General features: G+C 36.5%; 2 protein-coding genes across 2 annotated transcripts in view; one reads left to right on the top strand and one right to left on the bottom strand.

The window, feature by feature from the left end:
* The window catches only part of Smp_163750 (putative otoferlin), a gene marked incomplete at both ends in the record, with an annotated part of 111,382 nt that extends 102,716 nt beyond the window's left edge, over positions 1-8,666 (top strand). The window contains 4 exons of the mRNA XM_018790323.1: positions 1,739-1,926; positions 2,737-2,906; positions 4,790-4,890; positions 8,627-8,666. Of these exons, the coding sequence (XP_018655678.1) occupies positions 1,739-1,926; positions 2,737-2,906; positions 4,790-4,890; positions 8,627-8,666 (499 nt within the window). The remainder of the gene's footprint in view (positions 1-1,738; positions 1,927-2,736; positions 2,907-4,789; positions 4,891-8,626) is intronic.
* A 2,768-nt stretch (positions 8,667-11,434) lies between these two features.
* Smp_194850 (niemann pick c2 (NPC2)) lies at positions 11,435-11,786 on the bottom strand (the record flags this gene model as incomplete). The annotated part of the gene is made up of 1 exon (XM_018790324.1): positions 11,435-11,786. A coding segment is annotated over one exon (84 nt), but the record flags the coding sequence as incomplete, so codon positions are not given.
* Between the last annotated feature and the right edge of the window lie 8,393 nt (positions 11,787-20,179).

Here is a 20,179-nt window from a genome sequence, read left to right on the forward strand (position 1 = left end):
AGTATTTATTCCATAGTTGAAAGCATGAGTCAATTGAAGCTAGACCACCATGGAAAACCTGAAAGCACTGGACGGCCGTTTCGTCCTATTGTAGGCCCTGGGTTCGGATCTCGCGAGGCGAGATCATGGATGCGCACTGCTGAGGAGTCTAGCTTCAATTAACTTATGATTTCAACTATGTATAAACATTAGGTATAACTTTTTAATTTGATTGAAAATTATATTGTTATATGATGTGAAATAGATGAACTCTAGACTTAAATATATAAGCATATTTAGATTATTGTGAGAAATAATGCTCCCCATAGGTCAGTAACCGACTACAGAATATCCAACATTGAATTAAATATCTAACCAAGAAATATCATTTAGTTTAAAGCGTGAGTCCCATAATTGGACGAAATGGCCGTCCAGTGCTTCCAGGTTTTCCATGGTGGTCTAGCTTCAATTGACTCACGCTTTCAACTATGAAAATACTGAAATCTCCACAAAACCCCTTCTGACATATCATTTAGATTAGTTACCAGATTATAATTTTACTCGATAGAATATTATCAGCACTGAAGACTAGACAACATGATACTACTTACTTCTACGTTATTGTTAGCTTGTTTAATTCAAATTATTATTATGAACTAACAGTAGTTATATGACTATTGACCAGTGAGAAGTGGTGTAAAACTATTCCACTTGAGTTTTAAACTTTTTTAGCAAGACTATAATTTATGGACGATCCACTGAGATATACGATAACAAGTCTTGGAATTTGGTGTGAAATTCAGTCATTCAATTGACCAACTAGTGTTTTGACACTTTAACTTATATCAGTTCGTGATAAAAACCCTAGATCTAATTGCCAACCCTAACCATCAACTGTAAATCAATTGTAATCCCTCGCACTGGTTTATAACTCTTATTTAGTCCTCGTTGATAGGTGGACATTTTGTAGGTCAGTTTGGCGTCCTTCAAAGGTCGTCCATAATTTATAGTCTAACCTCTTTTTTTAATGAATAAAACGATTTAAAGAAGAAACTAGCATTGCTATTATTCATAATGATGATACTGTTGTGTAATTATCATTAGCCTGGTTGTAAATTAAAAAAATGTCAATTGAAGAAAGAAAGAAATAGTACGGATTTTCAAAGTCGAATTCACTCGTCAATCTAAGTTCGACTACCATTGAAAATCTGGAACCACAGGAAGGTCGTTTCGTCCTAGTACGGAACTTCTCAGCAGTGCGCATCCGCGATCACTTACGCGGGACTGGCGAATTCAACTTTGTAAATATTACAATCTCCACAAATCCACATACTGAAATAGTACAGAATAAAATAATGCCACTGTTTTTGTTTTGAACGTTAAAATGACCTCGATTCGATCCTAGATAATATCTGAACATTATTTGTGACTAGCGAACCATGAGCTTCCTGTTTTTCAGTGGTTTCTCATTGATTTTATTAATTGAATAGAACCATCGTAAATCTTAAGTTTACAATCAACCATGTAAGTATAATCCTTAGAGCATCAGTACTAATTATGTCAGAATATGTTTGAACGATTTGGGCGAATCAATCTCGGACAACGTTTCACTCCCACCACATGCCTTTCCAAAAAGCAAGGCATAAATTCGCTACATATTGTTTGACAGTCGATTACTTCAAAAACTCAACTATAAATCTTCTATTTCATTCAACTTGTTATTTTCCATTACTGATCAACTTTGATTTCTTAATTTTAGATCGTTATCTGGTGAAGGAAATTTTAATTGGCGTTTTATATTTCCATTCGATTATATTAAAGCAGAAGATAGAATAACTTATCCAATTAAAGGGACATTCGATATTGAACCACATACAATTAAAGCTAATTGTGAATTGACATTACAAGTATGGGATGCTGATATTATTACAAGCGATAATTTTATTGGTAAGCTATTTCAATGGAGTTATTTCATTAGTATTCGGTTCAGTTTTGTAATGATGAAAATACATTGGTAATCTAATGTAGTAATGATCCAGTAATAATCAGTAGTATGTACTATATATGTGTTTAAAACCATGATCTCCAGGTTTCTTGGCTTGCACAATGCTTTTAAGTCAATAAGTGAGAACTCATAGTTCCAGGTCACCGATTACGGTTTGCTTACAAAATAGTGAAATTCGAATCAAATGTTATCATTGAGTTGCTGTCTTATATTCAACTTAGTATATTTTGTTCGACAAGGCCTTCATCAGAAAGTTTGAGGTATTCATATCAAATCTTGTCACTAGTGAAGACAATTTCATGAGGATGTTTTATGACGAATTATAAATGAAGGTAAACTGTATACCAGTTCATTCAACGGTCATCTGTACCTTAATTAAACGTAGAACAATCAAACTATCTGACATCGCGGGTAATATGTTTATATGTTGGGGTATCCTGCCGACTGTTTCCATCTTGATAGATAGTTATACATGATAATGAATGAAATCTTATTCTTATCACCTATTAAAACATTGTAAATAATTCTGATTTATGGAGTACTATAATCCACTATACGTGACAGAATGCATCATAGTTCTTCAAATTTATCTTGATAGAAGTACTGAGAGAACTTATCAAGATTCAGAGAATAAGGATCATCATAAATGATAACAGGTACGATAAATATAACCTTGGTTTAGAATTGTGAACACCAAAAAAATTGAACCGTTTAAATAATTTGTTTTAAAAAATTTTATATTCTTTTACTAGGATCACTAACAATGCGTCTTTCATCTTTACCACGATGTGCAAAAACTGCTAAAAGTTGTGGATTACATCAATTAGAACCAGATTGTCCAAGATTTTCAATGTTTAAAAATAGAACTGCACGTGGTTGGTGGCCAGTTACTGATGAAGAAGATGAAGAAATTGTCGTTCAAGTATGTGATTAAGATTTGTGTTTTAATTCATTCCTTAAGTAACACCCGAATTTTCATTTGTTTCGAAGTTGCCATGTTTAATAGAGTTGTATTAAGAAAATTTTAAGTTCTTATGATAGTTTCAATCCCATATCAATTTACCGATGACCTAGTTAGTTGACTATTTATAACTTAAAACAAGTACAAGGGACCATACTAAACGAGGATAAATTATAAGTGCCTGAGCACCACATAGACCGATTTTAAACTATACTACCTAAGATCTTCAATCACAGATAATGAAAATTTCTCAGAATTAAATCAAGACATTAGTACCTATTAACACGGTTTAAAATAATAGTTAGTGACATCAACAATTAATAACATATCTTGACCTGACTATTTCTAGTGCTTTCCCTATTCGTTGCCATGCTAATGAGAACAGTCGGTAACTGTTTGTGAAACATGTCCTAAGAAATTCAGTCGACATAACAAATATTCACCAATGCAATTAGTATTTCTGGTTATTTACATAAAATCAGATAACAACGATAATTATGCGGTAGTTCGACCATAATGAGTATTGTTTTGAAGACATTCATAATCAGAAGGGGTTTTGTGGAGAATTTAGTATTTCATAGTTGAAATCATGAGTTAATTGAAGCTAGACCACCGTGAAAAAGCTGGGAGTACTGGACGACCGTTTCGTCCTATTGTGGGACTCCTCAGCAATGCACATTCGAAATATGGATTTCATTAAAATAAAAACTCAGAAATCGATACTCGTCTATTTATTGAATTAAGATTAGTATGTTTTGGTTTAAACGCTTCTATTACTGAAGCTGGATTGGATGCAACTCCAACGTACTATTTCGTAGTTGATATTTAAACACTCTACAAAATCACGTAGTAATGAGATGTTGCTTCATTAAGGCTTGGTACTTTTTAATATAAACACATATTACCTCTCACACCGAACCTATAACTCTAAACTATTTGCGATACCATGAAACTGATAAATTAAAACCTACTGATAATCGTTTTCTTAACTCGATTGGTTTATGATACAGTACCACTGTAATTCAGTGCCATTGGGGACAATTGCTTAAGTTCCAAAGAGGTTTTTGTTGATTCATAATCCTACTTTTCCTTCTGATTTCTATTTCGTGATTAAATATAAGTTCAAACAATACGAAGCCACTACATAATTATCTAAATATTGCGAGTTGACCTTAGCTGTGTATTGAAAATGAATCTTAATTTAGTAGTCTAAAACTGAAGCGGTCAGCATAAGGCATGAAGACCCTTGGTTCGATACCGGTCAGTGTCACTGCATCGCTTATATGACTATGTCAAAACTGGAGAGTATCATCTATCTGGTGTACCATGGCTTTTATAAGTACCTCAATTGATTTCAACTAATTATTTTCAACTGATGTATTCACAATGAATAATTCACTCTGTAACATTTATTGACTGAAATAAGATTAGAAGATTACGAAAACTAGTGTTATTCCAGGATTTTTGTCAACAATTTTGAATGATCAGAAGGAGTTTTGTGGAGATTTCAGTATTTTTCATAGTTGAAATCACGAGTCAATTGAAAATAGACCACCATGGGAAATCTGGAAGCACCGGAAGGCCGTTTCGTCCTGTTGTGGGACTCCTCAGTAGTGCGCATCCACGATCCCGCACTCGTGAGATTCGAACCCAGGACCTATCAGTCTCGCGCCTAACCACTAGACCCCTGAGCCGGTCGGCATCCAACGGTGTTAATGTCTAATTTCAACCAATCCAAGAAGTTGAGCAACCGTTCACCAATTGTCTTCAGTGAGTTGATATCTCGATATTGCTGGTACCGTTTTGATCAAACACCTTTCAATTTTTTCAATACATTACTTTAGGGTAAAGTTGAATGTCAGTTGGAAATGTTGAATAGTGCTGAAGCTGAAAGTAATCCTGCTGGTTTAGGTCGTGAAGAACCCAATGGACTGCCAAAACCAGAGTATGTTGAATAATTTATTACAATTGTTCTCTTGCTTTCAATTGTCTGCTGTCATTTTTATGAATATATTTTTGCTTGTGTGTACAAGCTTTATCCATGATTTTTTGTTCAGTAATTAGGACTAGCTCACTTTCCTGGTTAATGTACAGCAATATACAAATGAACAGAGTGAAATTATGTCAACTGATTATTGACAAACACTTATTAATCAAGTTGTAAATACTTATCTATGTCATGTTAGTCTAGTCCTTTACTCCCAAATAAATTCTATTGACCAAGTTCTAGTGTGGATACTATCAATTTGAGTTGTGAACTATGCTTTGATGTTAATAGTTGGAGGTAGTGGTCGGAAAATCTTGGACCTAGGCTCCATGCTTGTTGCTACTCGTCAGCGACGCTTGTAATATATCACCCGTTAAAAAGTGGCTTATCTTGATTCAGTTGTCTATTGTGTAACGACATTATTATTTCTCAGGCAACAAGCATTATGTTTGATTCCTAATGGGTATATTTTTCTTGGTACTGGTATAGAATTTCTCCAGAAACTGTTTAGAAGTTGATTGATCAAGAATTTAGAAAAACGACAAATAAAAGATGATAAATAGTCCTAGGTATGAGACTCCATAAGGTTTATGACATTAAATATAGATAAAAAGTTTCTTCATTTTCTTTTAATCGCTAGTCATGTTACTTATGATCACCAAGTAGCGGGTTTTCCGATCTCTTTAATCCTCTCCTAATAGCACCTATTTTTCGATCGTCTAAATTGGCGAATAACTTAACATCTTGCTGAGACTATAATTTAGCTTTCTGTATCATCTATCTACTTCGTTCGATACTTTATTTCAATGGAGATAGTGGTTGAGCTTCTATAGTATATTTTCATTGTCTGCTCACTAGGTATATCTTGACAATAAAATCTAATAACTGACTTTCTAGCCGATAGTGCCGTTATATATAGACATTACCACCGTTGGATGCCGGCTCAGTGGTCTACATGTTATGCGTTTGCGTGCGAGACCGATAGGTCCTGGGTTTGAATCTCACGAGTGGGATCGTGGATGCGCACTGCTGAGGAGTCCCATACAAGGACAAAATGACCGTCCAGTGATTCCAGGTTTTCCATGGTTTTCTAACTTTAACTGACTCATGAATTCAACTATTAAAATTCAATTATTCAGTGGGTCAAATCGATCATTAAATTCTTCTTATGTAAAATTTAAAATCAATCAGTCATTCAAAACAACCTCATACATGATTAAACTGTCATGTGCTAAATTTTCATAATGTAACTTCAATCATCTCTATAATGAAGTTGTGTATCTAATATAAAAATCTGTCTCTAACACATATATATATTTATATACATTAGTTTACATGAGTGCGCGAATTGTATTTGCAGTCCTGTGGCAACTGAAATTCAGTGTGGGATTAAAGTCTACGTCAATCAATATCTCAGTCAGAGACGATATCGCTGATCTGTTCTAGTCTTAATTGACCATTTATATGATTGAGATGTTTACACTGACTGATTATGGAGTGATAGACAATATCATATATTTACCATAAGAATTTATCGAGATTGTTAGATTTTATGGTTTATGTAGCTAGTTAAACTTATTTAGATCGCCACTGGAAACCAAGAAGAACTGGATAATTACGTTATACTGTTATGAGGCTATTCGGCAGTGTATTCGCAAACCTACTAAAGACTGATCACAGGACTATTAGGCCTATAGACGAAAGCTACTTCTTTAAATCGTTGAGTTAGGATCCAATACGATTGGTGGATAACTCCTCACACTCGAATCTCACTAGTCACGACTTCTCACAAAAACTCCGGCAATTTTTGAGTACACGATTAAGTTTCGCATATGAATTTGTGAAGAATATCGAGTCTTATAGTTTAAATCACAAACTGATCTTCTTCAGTGGCCTATTCATGGATATGGACTGTTTAAGAGTTCTTCACCAAGAAAAGGCAGCTGTTCATTGTTCCCGGGTTTTCAATGGCTATCTAACCACTCTGAAGAGGTGGCCTACACCAACTGACAAAACGTCAGAAATACAATTTCCTACTCATTGGGATATCACAAAAAATATCATTATCATCAGCTAATGTCAATGTGTAATGTAAACTATACGATTTATATCAATTCTAGAATTAAATGAATTATGTGGATAAAACTTTAAAGAAATACGATTGTTTATAATTGGGCATTGGAAGTAGTCTCATTAAGTCAAAAATACTGACTATAAATCTTTTAAATAATAAAATACAATTATCAGTATATGGTTGTGGAGATTGCTGAGTTTAGATTGATATCATGAATCGATCAATGTTAGACCACCATTGAAAACCTGGAAGCAAAAAGACTGCCATTCCGTTCTAGTATGGGACTCCCCATGAGTATACATCCACGATCCCATTAATCAAGGTACATGAATTACTTACACCGGCCTAGCAAATCAGTATGACTCAATCAAATAGTTCATTATTTAGATCTAAAACTTTTTTCTAATAATTTTGACTTTTCGCTCTCGCTTGTAAATCCCGTCACGATCGACTAGTTATTCAAAAACACTGAGAATCAAATACTTGTGGTCAATCATCTTCAATGATGAAACCTCGTTATTATTTAACAAACTACATCGAATCATTAATGCTCATAGCTGACCGTCTAGAAGGTATCAGTAGTTCAACAAGCACACATATGGATCCGTCAATCATTATGCATAGAATTCGTCGACCAAAAAGAACAGATGTATCAGGCCATTTACCATTATCGACTAAATTGCTCTACACAATGACTGGTGTCACTTCCTATTAAAAATAGTGTTTATACTCTATCTACAAAAAAATACAGAATATTTGACAAGACGTTGATAATTTTAATTGCATCCATGCAAACAATAGTGGTAGGACGGTAGTCCTATTTGTTTCACGAAATCGTTCTTCTTTTAAGTTCGTATTTACAGCCAAGTTTGTGAAATCTACAATCGAATTATAGAACTATGAATATGAATTTTTTCAAAAATATTATAAACTGGTTTAGTCACGTAACTACTTCGAATGTCATTAATAGTATGAATAGATATCGTGAGTTATTTGACGTTATACATAGACAACATTTGATTCAATCTCAGTGGTTTAGAAATTAGGCGTCTCTGAGTGAGACTAAAGGTCGTGTGTTTAATCTCTTATGGGGTCGTGGATACGCACTGGTGAAAAGTCTTGTACTAAACTGGAAGGGTTCTCCAGTACTTTAAGGTTTTCAGTGAATCCTTAACTTAGATCTGGTTGTGCTCAGTGGTCTATCGGTTAAAGGCTCTGGTTCGAGACTGGTAGGTCCTGGGTTCGAATCTCGCTCGCGAGAGCGGGATAGTGGATGCGCACTGCTGAGGAGTCCCATAATAGGACGAAACGGCCGTCCAGTGCTTCCAGGTTTTCCATAGTGGTCTAGCTTCAATTGACTCATGATTTCAACTTTGAAAAATACTGAAATCTCCACTAATCCCCTTCTGATTATTCCGTTTGTATTGATTTCTACGAAATTTAAAATAATCATTTTTTTTCATTGTATTTTATATTTAGTCGACCAGATGCTTCATTCATGAAATTCCTTGGACCATTGAATACACTTCGTTACTTAGTCAAATATCGTTTAAAATGGATATTGATCAAAATCTTAGTTATATTCTTAGTTTGTTTAATTGTTTTCTTATTTCTTTATAGTTTCCCTGGTGTTATTGTTCAAAAAATGGTTAATGGTTAATCACACATGCACACATACACACACACACAAATGCATACATACATTCCTTATTTAGGTATTAATGGTATGTACCCTAACTGAGACAAACAATATACAAACATTATACAGTAAATGACTATTATAATAGGTTACCATTATAAATATACATATAGATATGTATAAAATGTAACGTTGCGTTTTAGATGGAATCCGAGTGATGAATTTTGGCAGTCTCACATGATGAATGAAAATGATTAAGAACTGTAATGATAGATGAATGAATGTAATTTTAACGTTTCTTAATTTTATTTACATACAAAAATTTATATGATTCATGTTTGTTTTATATGTACTTGAAATCATGAGTCAATTGAAGCTAAACTACCGTAGAAAACCTGGAAGTTTGCATTTTGAGTAGAATTTTAACTTTTTATTTTCACTTAGTTACTTCTTACTTACACCTGTTACTATTTATGGAGGAGTATAGGCCAAACATCAGTATTCTCCATCCAAATCTGTCTTCGAGAATCCTTTCCCGTTGCTATTCATCCTTTCCATATCTGTTTCCAATTACTAAAGTAGTGTGTTCTTTGGCATTCCTCTTTTCAATTTCCTTTCACGATTCCAAGTTAGTGATTGATTCGTGATGCAGTTTGGTGAATTCCTCAATGTGTATCCTATACACCTCTAACGCTTTTCCATAATTTCCTCCTCAGTTGAAAGTTAGTTTCTTCTCTCCCACAGAAGGTTGTTGATCATGGTATCCGGCCAACAACGGACATTGATTATCTTGTGTATATAATTGTTTATAAATACTTGCACCTTTTTGATGTTGGTTGTGGTAGTTCACCAAGTTTCAGCTCACCACAGTAGAACTGTCTTGACATTCGTATTGAAGATTGTGACTTTGATATTGGTTGATAGACAGTTGTTTTGAGTTCCATATGTTGTTCAACTGTAGGAATACTGTCCTTGCATTGCCAATCCTCGCCTTTACGTCTGCATCCGATCCTCCACGTTCATCGATGATTCTGCTGTCCAGGTATATAAAAGTTTCCACCTGTTCCATAGTATTTTCATCGAGTGTGATTGGGGTGGTGTTCTCTTAGTCGAATTTGATGACGTTTCTTTTTCCTTTGTGTACCTTGAGGCCTACCGCTGCAGAGGCTGCTGCTTAACTGTTTGTTTTGATCTGTATTTGTTGGTGTATGTGTGTTGAATAGAAGAGTTAGGTGACCTGAGAAGCCAGAATCGTCTAGTTGCATCCAACCTTTCAATTTTATTCCGTACTCCAACTGAGATATCGAGGTCTTCACAATCCAGTCAACCACCAGAAGAGAGAGAGTAAGCAACCCTGTATGACTCCGGTTCTTACCTGGAATGCATCTGTGAGCTGTAGTCCGTCGTATGAATTCCGTATGATGTTGACTACCTACCTTCTCGGGTATTCCATAGGTTCGATTAAGGTTCCCCAATGTTCTATCCACACTGTCAAATGCTTTCTCATAATCGAGGGAGTTGATGTATAGTGGCGAGTTCCATTCAATTAATTGTTCACTGATGATCTGTAGTGTACGCTGAGGCCTACCGCTGCAGAGGCTGGTGCTAAACTATTTGTTTTGACCTGCATTTGTTAGTATGTATGGCTGGATCGAATAGCTAGGTGATCAGCGAAGTTCGAATAGTTTAGTTGCATTTAACTCGTTGATTGTATTCCCGTAAGAAAATACTTTGCTAGAAAAAATACGCTGACCAGAATAAACAAGTTAAAGGATTTTTATTTTCAAGTAGAGGGAAATCTTAAAAAAGAGCCATTCTATTCTCTTTTGAATGCAATCAGTCGATTCAGTCTACCCGATAATTAATTCTTTGTCTAGTTACAATCCCCTCATCAATCACTTTTAATTCTTTGAATAGAAATCATTTCAGGAATGATTAAAAGTCGAGGAGCACTGTATAGAAGCTAGTTCAACATCTTGTAGATTATTGAACCAGTTAATCAGTCAAGCGCAACGTAGAACTTGATACTTGTATACATCGGTTCAAGTTGCCATACCACATTAGTACAGAGAGATGAAATCATTAAAGTAAAACCCCAGAGTGGTAGAGGTAGTAACAATATTGGTGGTAGGATTAGCCATCGAAGATGCTATTGAAGGAGGAAATATAAATTAGCTACATAAAAAAGGAAATCATGAAGAATTTACAATTGCACTCAAATATTTCCCATTCCGAAACCCAATTAATTAGCGATACTCACATCCACCTTTAATGACAGGTAATTTAACTGCCATATTCATGACAAGTATGTTTATATCAAGTTCGGCTTAACATTACAGAGAAAAAGTCATCCACAAATCAACTAGCATAAGTTGACACATTCATTAGCGCGTCCACAATGAACACTGATATGAGGGATGAACAAAAATAAAACTAGTAATTGTCAGAAGAGGTTTTGTAGAGATTTCAGTATTTTCATAGTTGAAATCATGAGTCAATTGAAGCTAGACCACCATGGGAAACCTGGAAGCACTGGACGGCCGTTTCGTCCTATTATGGGACTCCTCAGCAGTGTGCATCCACGATCCCGCCTCTTGAGATTCGAACCCAGGACCTACCAGTCTCGCGCCAGAGCACTTAACCGATTGTATTTAAACTTATGGATAATACTAGAACAATGTCTTATTTATGATCTCGAACCTCAGAATTACTGAGCTAGTGAATGCTACATTGGTTAATCAAAAACATATGCACCTCTTCCCTGTTTACTATTAAGAAAACAAGATGAATCCATTATTTATATATATATTCATAATAGAAAGGTTTTTACTAATCAATCAAAAAAACGCATCCAAAATGGAATCAGTAAGAAATGATTATTACTGTCTGTCTTTTTTTATTAAAGAACACCCCACAAGGAATTGTCCTGATAAAGAAAAATGAAAAATAAGTTTTCGAAAAGTTTATGACTTTACCCCTTTTCTCATTGCAATATAAGATCAATGGTTTGTTACATACTAACTAGACTAATGAATGAATTACATTATACATTGTACTTTATATAAGTTGAACAGGGAATTCAACGCAAACTATATCTTCATTTGAACTATCTTGTAATTCCCATCTGATCGTTAAAGAGATCTGAAAAGAAGAGGAAAACTTAAGATTAAAAAAATCATTAAATTCCTATTTATTAGTTGATATCGTTCGAAATGTAAACTATTTATATTTACTAGGTACGAACAAATCAACGAAGTTATATATTCGGATACCCAATAAGTCTATAATACCAATACTCATGTTCTAATCAAATATATGATTGAATTTTATACAAGTCAGTCAGTCAGTCACAACGTAGAACTTCGTACGTATGTACATCAGTTCGAGTTGCCATACCACATTAGCACAGAGATTCAGTTGTCGATTCAAATCCCATAGTCGTAGAAGTAGTAAGAGTATAAGCATTAATGTGAAAGGTTAGGGTTTGAAGATGTTATTCAAGGAGTATAATACAGTGAAATAAATTTGGAGAGAAAAAAGATGGAGACATGAAGAATTCAGAAGATTAGGATTTGATAGAACACAAAGAGTGGATGCACCTTCGCCATAGCAAACGATTTTGAGCCATATCATTCAAGGTCTCTAACCATCGATTGCTATCATCTCGCGAATCCCAACCAGGTAGTCTACACCTACCAGCATGGCTCAGTTCACTTGTCAGTGACTTCATGGACTTGTGCCACGTATTGGTCTGGCCGCCCCTAGCTTTCTTCCAACCTACTCCTACACCATAAAGCATTGCACGTCGGGCAGTTGGTGGTTGGGCATACGTAACACGTGTCCTAGGCACCTCAACTGATGAATTTTCACTAATTCGTCAATTGATTTGCCATCCCTGCATAGTACCCGTTTCCTAACAATTGCATTAATTACTTGGTGGTCCCAGGATATACGAGCAATGCTTCGAAGATACCTATGATCGAATACTAGTAGCCTATGAATATCCTCTACTCTTACCGGCCATGTTTCACTGCCATAAAGTAGGACGGAACGAACTGCTGCGCAGTGAACCCGTCCTTTAGTTGCTAGACGGATATCTCGCCACCGGGTATGTAATGCAGTTTTTAGGAAACGGGTACTATGCAGGGATGGCAAATCGATTGATGAAGTAGTGAAAATTCATCAGTTGAGATGGCTGGGACACGTGTTACGTATGCCCAACCACCAACTGCCCGACGTGCAATGCTTTATGGTGTAGGAGTAGGTTGGAAGAAAGCTAGGGGCGGCCAGACCAATACGTGGCACAAGTCCATGAAGTCACTGACAAGTGAACTGAGCCATGCTGGTAGGTGTAGACTACCTGGTTGGGATTCGCGAGATGATAGCAATCGATGGTTAGAGACCTTGAATGATATGGCTCAAAATCGTTTGCTATGGCGAAGGTGCATCCACTCTTTGTGTTCTATCAAATCCTAATCTTCTGAATTCTTCATGTCTCCATCTTTTTTCTCTCCAAATTTATTTCACTGTATTATACTCCTTGAATAACATCTTCAAACCCTAACCTTTCACATTAATGCTTATACTCTTACTACTTCTACGACTATGGGATTTGAATCGACAACTGAATCTCTGTGCTAATGTGGTATGGCAACTCGAACTGATGTACATACGTACGAAGTTCTACGTTGTGACTGACTGACTGACTTTTTACGCATAGATTTCCTCTTATCAATATAATCTTCTTTATTTAACCTTTGAAGGGTCGATCTATCAGAAGGTCTGTTTACCAATTTAGAATGCATGAGTGACATAGTCTTATTCGCTGAAAATGCTGACGAAATCCATTTTTTTGAAGCCTTGAGCAACAATACTAACATGTTTGGAGTGCATTTCGTGCCCTTATAATCCAAGATGTTGCTTTAGGACTGACCTAAGTCAACGTTTGAAACAGTGATAAGAAGTGAAGTCGTTAAATTTCGATCACTTCACTTATATTATAATTTTCATCATCCCCTGGTGGGTCAGTGTCTAATGAAATGTCGATACACATTCAGAAAGTCCTGTTGGTGTTTGGGTCACTTGTGGCGCAGGCGAAATGCCTATCTATCAACCAATGGGTACACTGACCAGAGATCCGCTATTTCCTATCTGATGACTATGAAACATGCTCTATGAAAGTAGAGGAAATATGTAGGCTCAAATTTTTTGGTCGCAGGTGTCTTCGAAGCATTGTTTACTTTTTTGTGGAATGATCAAGTGAGCAATGTTGATGTTAGATATAGGGTACTTGCCACAGGTGTCGAATAGGTTGATAACGAAGCGAATTTCCATCGACTGATGTGGTTCGGACACGTATCACGTAAACTTAACCACTGCCTATCTCGACGAGCAATTATTGCCAGTGCACTATGTTGACGATGTTTGAGATTTCCTCTTAAAAAACATATTTGTAAGGGAAACAGTCTGAAAGAGTGTTGAGACAAAAAGCTGCATACATAAAATTCAAAGACAATTCATATCAGTATATTAACTGGTGTACATACTGTAATGATGCAGAAGTAAAGCGTTTTCTACGGATAACTAGCTTCCCCCGAAATGCCGCCTTTTCAAAAAATATTAAGAAGGAAGGCATGAATAATTGGCTCTAGAAATACCATACCCTCTATTGGTTTATGCATTTCATATGCAGGCGGTTTGAAGAGTACACGAATGATTATAATAAAATAACTACTAAAATACGCTGTATATGACGGGACTCCAGTAACTGTTCCTTGATATCTATGGTCACGCTATCGGGTCAAAATGACTATCAGAACCGACCCAGTTTTCCATTATGCGATTGTTAAGAACAAACAATTATCTATGGTGTTGGTAACCACCACTACGATTTAAACCTCTTCAACAAAGTGAAATAGGTGAGACGGTTATCAAAACTATGGTCAAGTGGCTCAAACAACTAACCCACCATCCCACTGTGTGTAGTTTATAATGCCAGTAAACAAATTCCTCGATAACGCTATATGCCTTTATCAACCAAGAATTTAATGTATTACGAATAGTGAATCCTTAACTAATTACAATGGGTATCCGCGGATAAAACACTGTCCTTAAATACATGTATATATGATGCAAATTAAACGATAAATTTGATTTAACTTACTGATGGATACATTGCCTTAACATACAAAGAATACGTGTGTGTATATTTTCCTATGGATGGAATTAAAGGGCACGTTGGGCTGACGAATTCGCATAAATTTGAGTTGTCAAGTGCAAATGGTATTGGTACATGTGCAATAACTCCATGTACAGAAATATGACCATCCTTTACAGTCTCTTCTGTAATCAAGAGGGAAATAATAGTATAGTACAAAAGCAGTAAGCTTGAATGCTTTTTACTTTGGATGTATTAAGACTAGGTAAATCATTGAAATAACTCCACCTGTGACTCTTACAGTGTTACTGCCGGTCCATTACGTCAATAAATTACATAACCTATTCAGGTGCGTACAAGTTACAAAAATATACAATCGGAGATAGTGATTGCTCGTAATACCCATTGAAAACAATGAATATTATTAAGATGTCGACTTTTGAAATACTAATATATAACCGGCGATCACCCAATATTTATCGTCAAGAAACGGAAACTCCCGGAAATATCATGTGTTGAGAATTTTATATGGTACCAAAAATATAACATAGAATGAAACAAATAATAGATAAGTAAATAATCAGTAAATAAGTAAACAATTTAAACCATTTAGACTATGTCCTCCGACTTGAAGGACCTTCAATTACAAGCGTTATGATGCCTCATGATGAAAGCCGAGATTCTTTTGACGTCATGAGGTCAATGCTCCTTCCAACAACCGGAGAAACGATTCTTATAGATACATATAATGTCCGGACAGTGTGAGAGACCAGGAGGACTAATCAAATAGCTACGGGAATGGGGAGATAAAACTTGGTAGTACTTGGAATCAGCGAAACCCATTAAATCCAATCTGGACAGCGAAAGCTAAATACGGGTGAGATTCTACTGCACTCCGGTCACGAAGAGGAAAATGATTCGCACACTCAGGGAGTTGCTCTAATGCTGTCCAGAGAATCACGAAATGCACTTGTAGGATGGGAATCTCATGGATCCAGAATTACCAAAGCGTCATTCAAAACAAAGGAGGGGGGATCACAATGAGTGTTATCCAATGTTATACACCCACCAATGATATCAACGACGACGATAAAGATCAGTTCTATGAGGAGCAATAGGTGATCATAGCGAAGTGCCCAGGAAAGGACCTAAAAATCCTGATAGGAGATCTAAACGCCAAAGTCGGAGTGAACAACACAGGATATGAAGATATCATGGGATGACATGGACTGATTGGGAGAAAGGAACGAGAATGAGGAAAGATTTGCAAATCTATGTGCATTCAACAAATTTGTTGTAGGCGGCACAATATCCCCCCACAAACGCATACATAAAGCTACATGGATCTCACCGGACCACACCACAGAGAACCAGATAGATCATATTTATATCAACAAAAAATTTCGAAGGACAATAGAAGATGTGTGAACCAGGAGAGGAGCTGACATATCTTCAGATCACTGCCAATTAGTAGCTGTCAAGATGAAACTGAAGCTAAAGAAACACTGGACAACTGGCGGAACAGCACTACAAAGGTTAAATACAGCCTTCTTTCGAGATGTTGACAAACTCAACGAATTCAAGACAGCCCTCAACAACAGGTTCCAAGCTTTACAGGATATACTGAAAGAACAAGAAACTACGTCCTGACAATATACCAGCTGAAGTCAGACATTGAATTAACTGCAAGCATGCTTCACCTTCTATTGAAGAAGATTTGGAAGGAAGAACAAGTGCTGAAAGGCTGGAAAAGAAGATACCTCATCAAGATAAAAAGGATGGAGATCTGAGCAAATGTGAGAATTCCAGAGACATCACGTTACTATCAGTAACAGGGAAATTTTCAACAGTATTGTTGAATTGAAGGAAGGATTCAGTAGGCGCCCGACTTCGAGATCAACAGGCTGCATCCCGTAAGGATGTTATGCACAGACCAAATCGCAACACTACAGATCATCAGTGAACAATTAATTGAATGGAACTCGCCACTATACATCAACTCCCTCGATTATGAGAAAGCATTTGACAGTGTGGATAGAACATTAGGGAACCTTAATCGAACCTATGGAATACCCGAGAAGGTAGGTAGTCAATATCATCCGGAATTCATACGACGGACTACAGCTCACAGATGCATTCCAGGTAAGAACCGGAGTCATACAGGGTTGCTTACTCTCTCTCTTCTGGTGGTTGACTGGATTGTGAAGACCTCGATATCTCAGTTGGAGTACGGAATAAAATTGAAAGGTTGGATGCAACTAGACGATTCTGGCTTCTCAGGTCACCTAACTCTTCTATTCAACACACATACACCAACAAATACAGATCAAAACAAACAGTTAAGCAGCAGCCTCTGCAGCGGTAGGCCTCAAGGTACACAAAGGAAAAAGAAACGTCATCAAATTCGACTAAGAGAACACCACCCCAATCACACTTGATGAAAATACTATGGAACAGGTGGAAACTTTTATATACCTGGACAGCAGAATCATCGATGAACGTGGAGGATCGGATGCAGACGTAAAGGCGAGGATTGGCAATGCAAGGACAGTATTCCTACAGTTGAACAACATATGGAACTCAAAACAACTGTCTATCAACCAATATCAAAGTCACAATCTTCAATACGAATGTCAAGACAGTTCTACTGTGGTGAGCTGAAACTTGGTGAACTACCACAACCAACATCAAAAAGGTGCAAGTATTTATAAACAATTATATACACAAGATAATCAATGTCCGTTGTTGGCCGGATACCATGATCAACAACCTTCTGTGGGAGAGAAGAAACTAACTTTCAACTGAGGAGGAAATTATGGAAAAGCGTTGGAGGTGTATAGGACATACATTGTGGAAACCATCAAAGTGCATCATGAGGAAATCATTAACTTGGAATCGTGAAAGGAAATTGAAAAGAGGAATGCCAAAGAACACACTACTTTAGTAATTGGAAACAGATATGGAAAGGATGAATAGCAACGGGAAAGGATTCTCGAAGACAGATTTGGATGGAGAATACTGATGTTTGGCCTATACTCCTCCATAAAGGGTAACAAGCGTAATTACGTAAGTAAATCAATAAATTAGCGATTAAAGTTATTTAATCACAACTTTAAACTCAAAACGCCTTAAACAACAGTCGGACCCATCAGTATTACCGATTTTTTTAGTGATATTAACTTTCATTACTAACCATTCACTACTTAATATTAGACAAATTTTGCGGTAGGACGTTTTGTATATAAATAACAAAGAATTCTCGGAATTTTAGGGAATCAAAAGACTTATCGTAATGATATAAAATGAATTTGTTTATCAATCTGTGAAGTGGATAATTTATATTCTTCATTTGCAACTGCCATGATTAGTATGAGGAAAGTAATTTTTTTAAGATTGAACTGTGATACCGGCATGTCATGTTGTGTGATTTTATTGTTTTAGTTATCCATACTTACTTAATTACGCCTGTTACCCCTCGTCGAGGAGCATAGGCCGCTCACCAGCATTCTCCATCCAACTCTGTCCTGAGCCTTCCTTTCCAGTTCTTTCCAGTTGCTATTCATCCTTTTCATATCTGCTTCTATTTCCCGGCGTAGTGTGTTCTTTGGCCTTCCTCTTTTCCGCTTCCCTTCCCGATTCCAAGTTAGGGATTGAGTCGTGATGCACATTGGTGATTTCCTTAATGTATGTCCGATCCACTTCCAACGTCTTCTCACCATTTCCTCTTCAGCTGGAAGCTGGTGTGTCCTCTCCCATGAAACGCTGTTGCTGATAGTATCTGGCAAATGGATGTTGAGTATTTTGCGTAGACAACTGTTTATAAATACTTGTACCTTCCTGATGATGGTCGTAGTAGTTCTCCACGTTTCAGCTCCATACAGTAGGACTGGCTATCTTGACGTTCGTATTAAAGATTCTGACCTTGAAATTAGTTGAGAGTTGTTTTGAGTTCCATATGTTCTTCAATTGTAAAAATGCTGCCCTTGCTTTGCCAATCCTCGCCTTTACATCTGCATCCGATCCTCCTTGTTTATCAACAATGCTTCCCAGGTACTTGAATGTTTCCACCTCTTCCAGAGTTTCGCCATCAAGTGTGAGGCCTATCGATGCGGAGGCTGCTGCTACATTTGCTGTCTTCATCTGCATTTGGTCGTGTGTATGAGAGAGGAGGGCTAGGTCATCTGCGAAGTCCAAACCATCTAATTGACTCTGAGCTGTCCATTGTATTCCGTATTTCTCGTCAGATTTCGAATTCTTCATAATCCAGTCAATCACTAGAAGGAAGAGGAATGGGGAGAGTAGACAGCCTTGTCTGACTCCGGTCTTTACTGGAAATGCATCTGTCAGCTGTCCTCCATGCATGACTTTGCACTGTAGTCCATCGTATGAGTTTTGGATAATGTTGACAATCTTTTCAGGAACTCCATAGTGTCGAAGAAGTTTCCATAATTTTCTCCTGTCCACGCTGTCAAACGCCTTCTCATAGTCAATGAAGTTGACGTATAGTGATGAGTTCCACTCAACTGATTGTTCAACGATGATCCGTAGTGTCGCAATCTGGTCTGTGCACGACCTATCCTTACGGATTAGTTATCCATACTTGATAGTAATTCACTCATTTTCATATCATCTAGACATTTTAAGCATTTATTACCCAAAGCAGTAATTGAGAATACAAGCGGGGGGTGTCAATTTTGTTAGTCGAGTAAAAGTAATTCCGATATGATCCCTGTAGTGTTGTGCTGTTATTTATCATTTTTTTAAAAAAACCACGAGCTAAGAATGTTGTAGACCTACATATTATGGTAGGATTCATGAATCTACGTACATATTTTTTTTCACACTATATCCTACACAAATCTTTTATCTACTTTCCCTTAACACTCAGAAAATGTGAGCTTCCTTTCAAGGGATTGGTGATTTAAATGTGTTCACTGAAGTGACGAGTAAGTGATACAGCTCGAACATACATAAAATATACATCAGTCCCTGGTGTGGTCGTGAATAAGAATGACTTACATATTTTCACGTGCTACAACGCGAACACACTTCACAGTGAATAATTTAAACATGATTGACCAATTGTTTAATATAGAGCTATTTTTAAACCTTTGATAATTTTAAAGAAACTAGGACTAGAATGGCCAGTATATTATTGGCACTATTGTATTTCTAATCGTTGAAGTTTCATCTTTAACATCAATTGTCATAATTTACGCTTAAATTTAATACGACTGTTCATCTAGAGTTTGACAAGAGTTGGTATGAACATCTTGTTTTCTTGTTCATACTTTCAGTAGACTTTCAATAACTTATGTGCATATGCGATGACCCACGTTCAGAAATTAATTTATCCATCCAACCAGTGTTTTAGTTA

The sequence above is a fragment of the Schistosoma mansoni genome, chromosome W, assembly GCF_000237925.1.
Source record: "Schistosoma mansoni strain Puerto Rico chromosome W, complete genome".
NCBI lineage: Eukaryota > Metazoa > Platyhelminthes > Trematoda > Strigeidida > Schistosomatidae > Schistosoma > Schistosoma mansoni.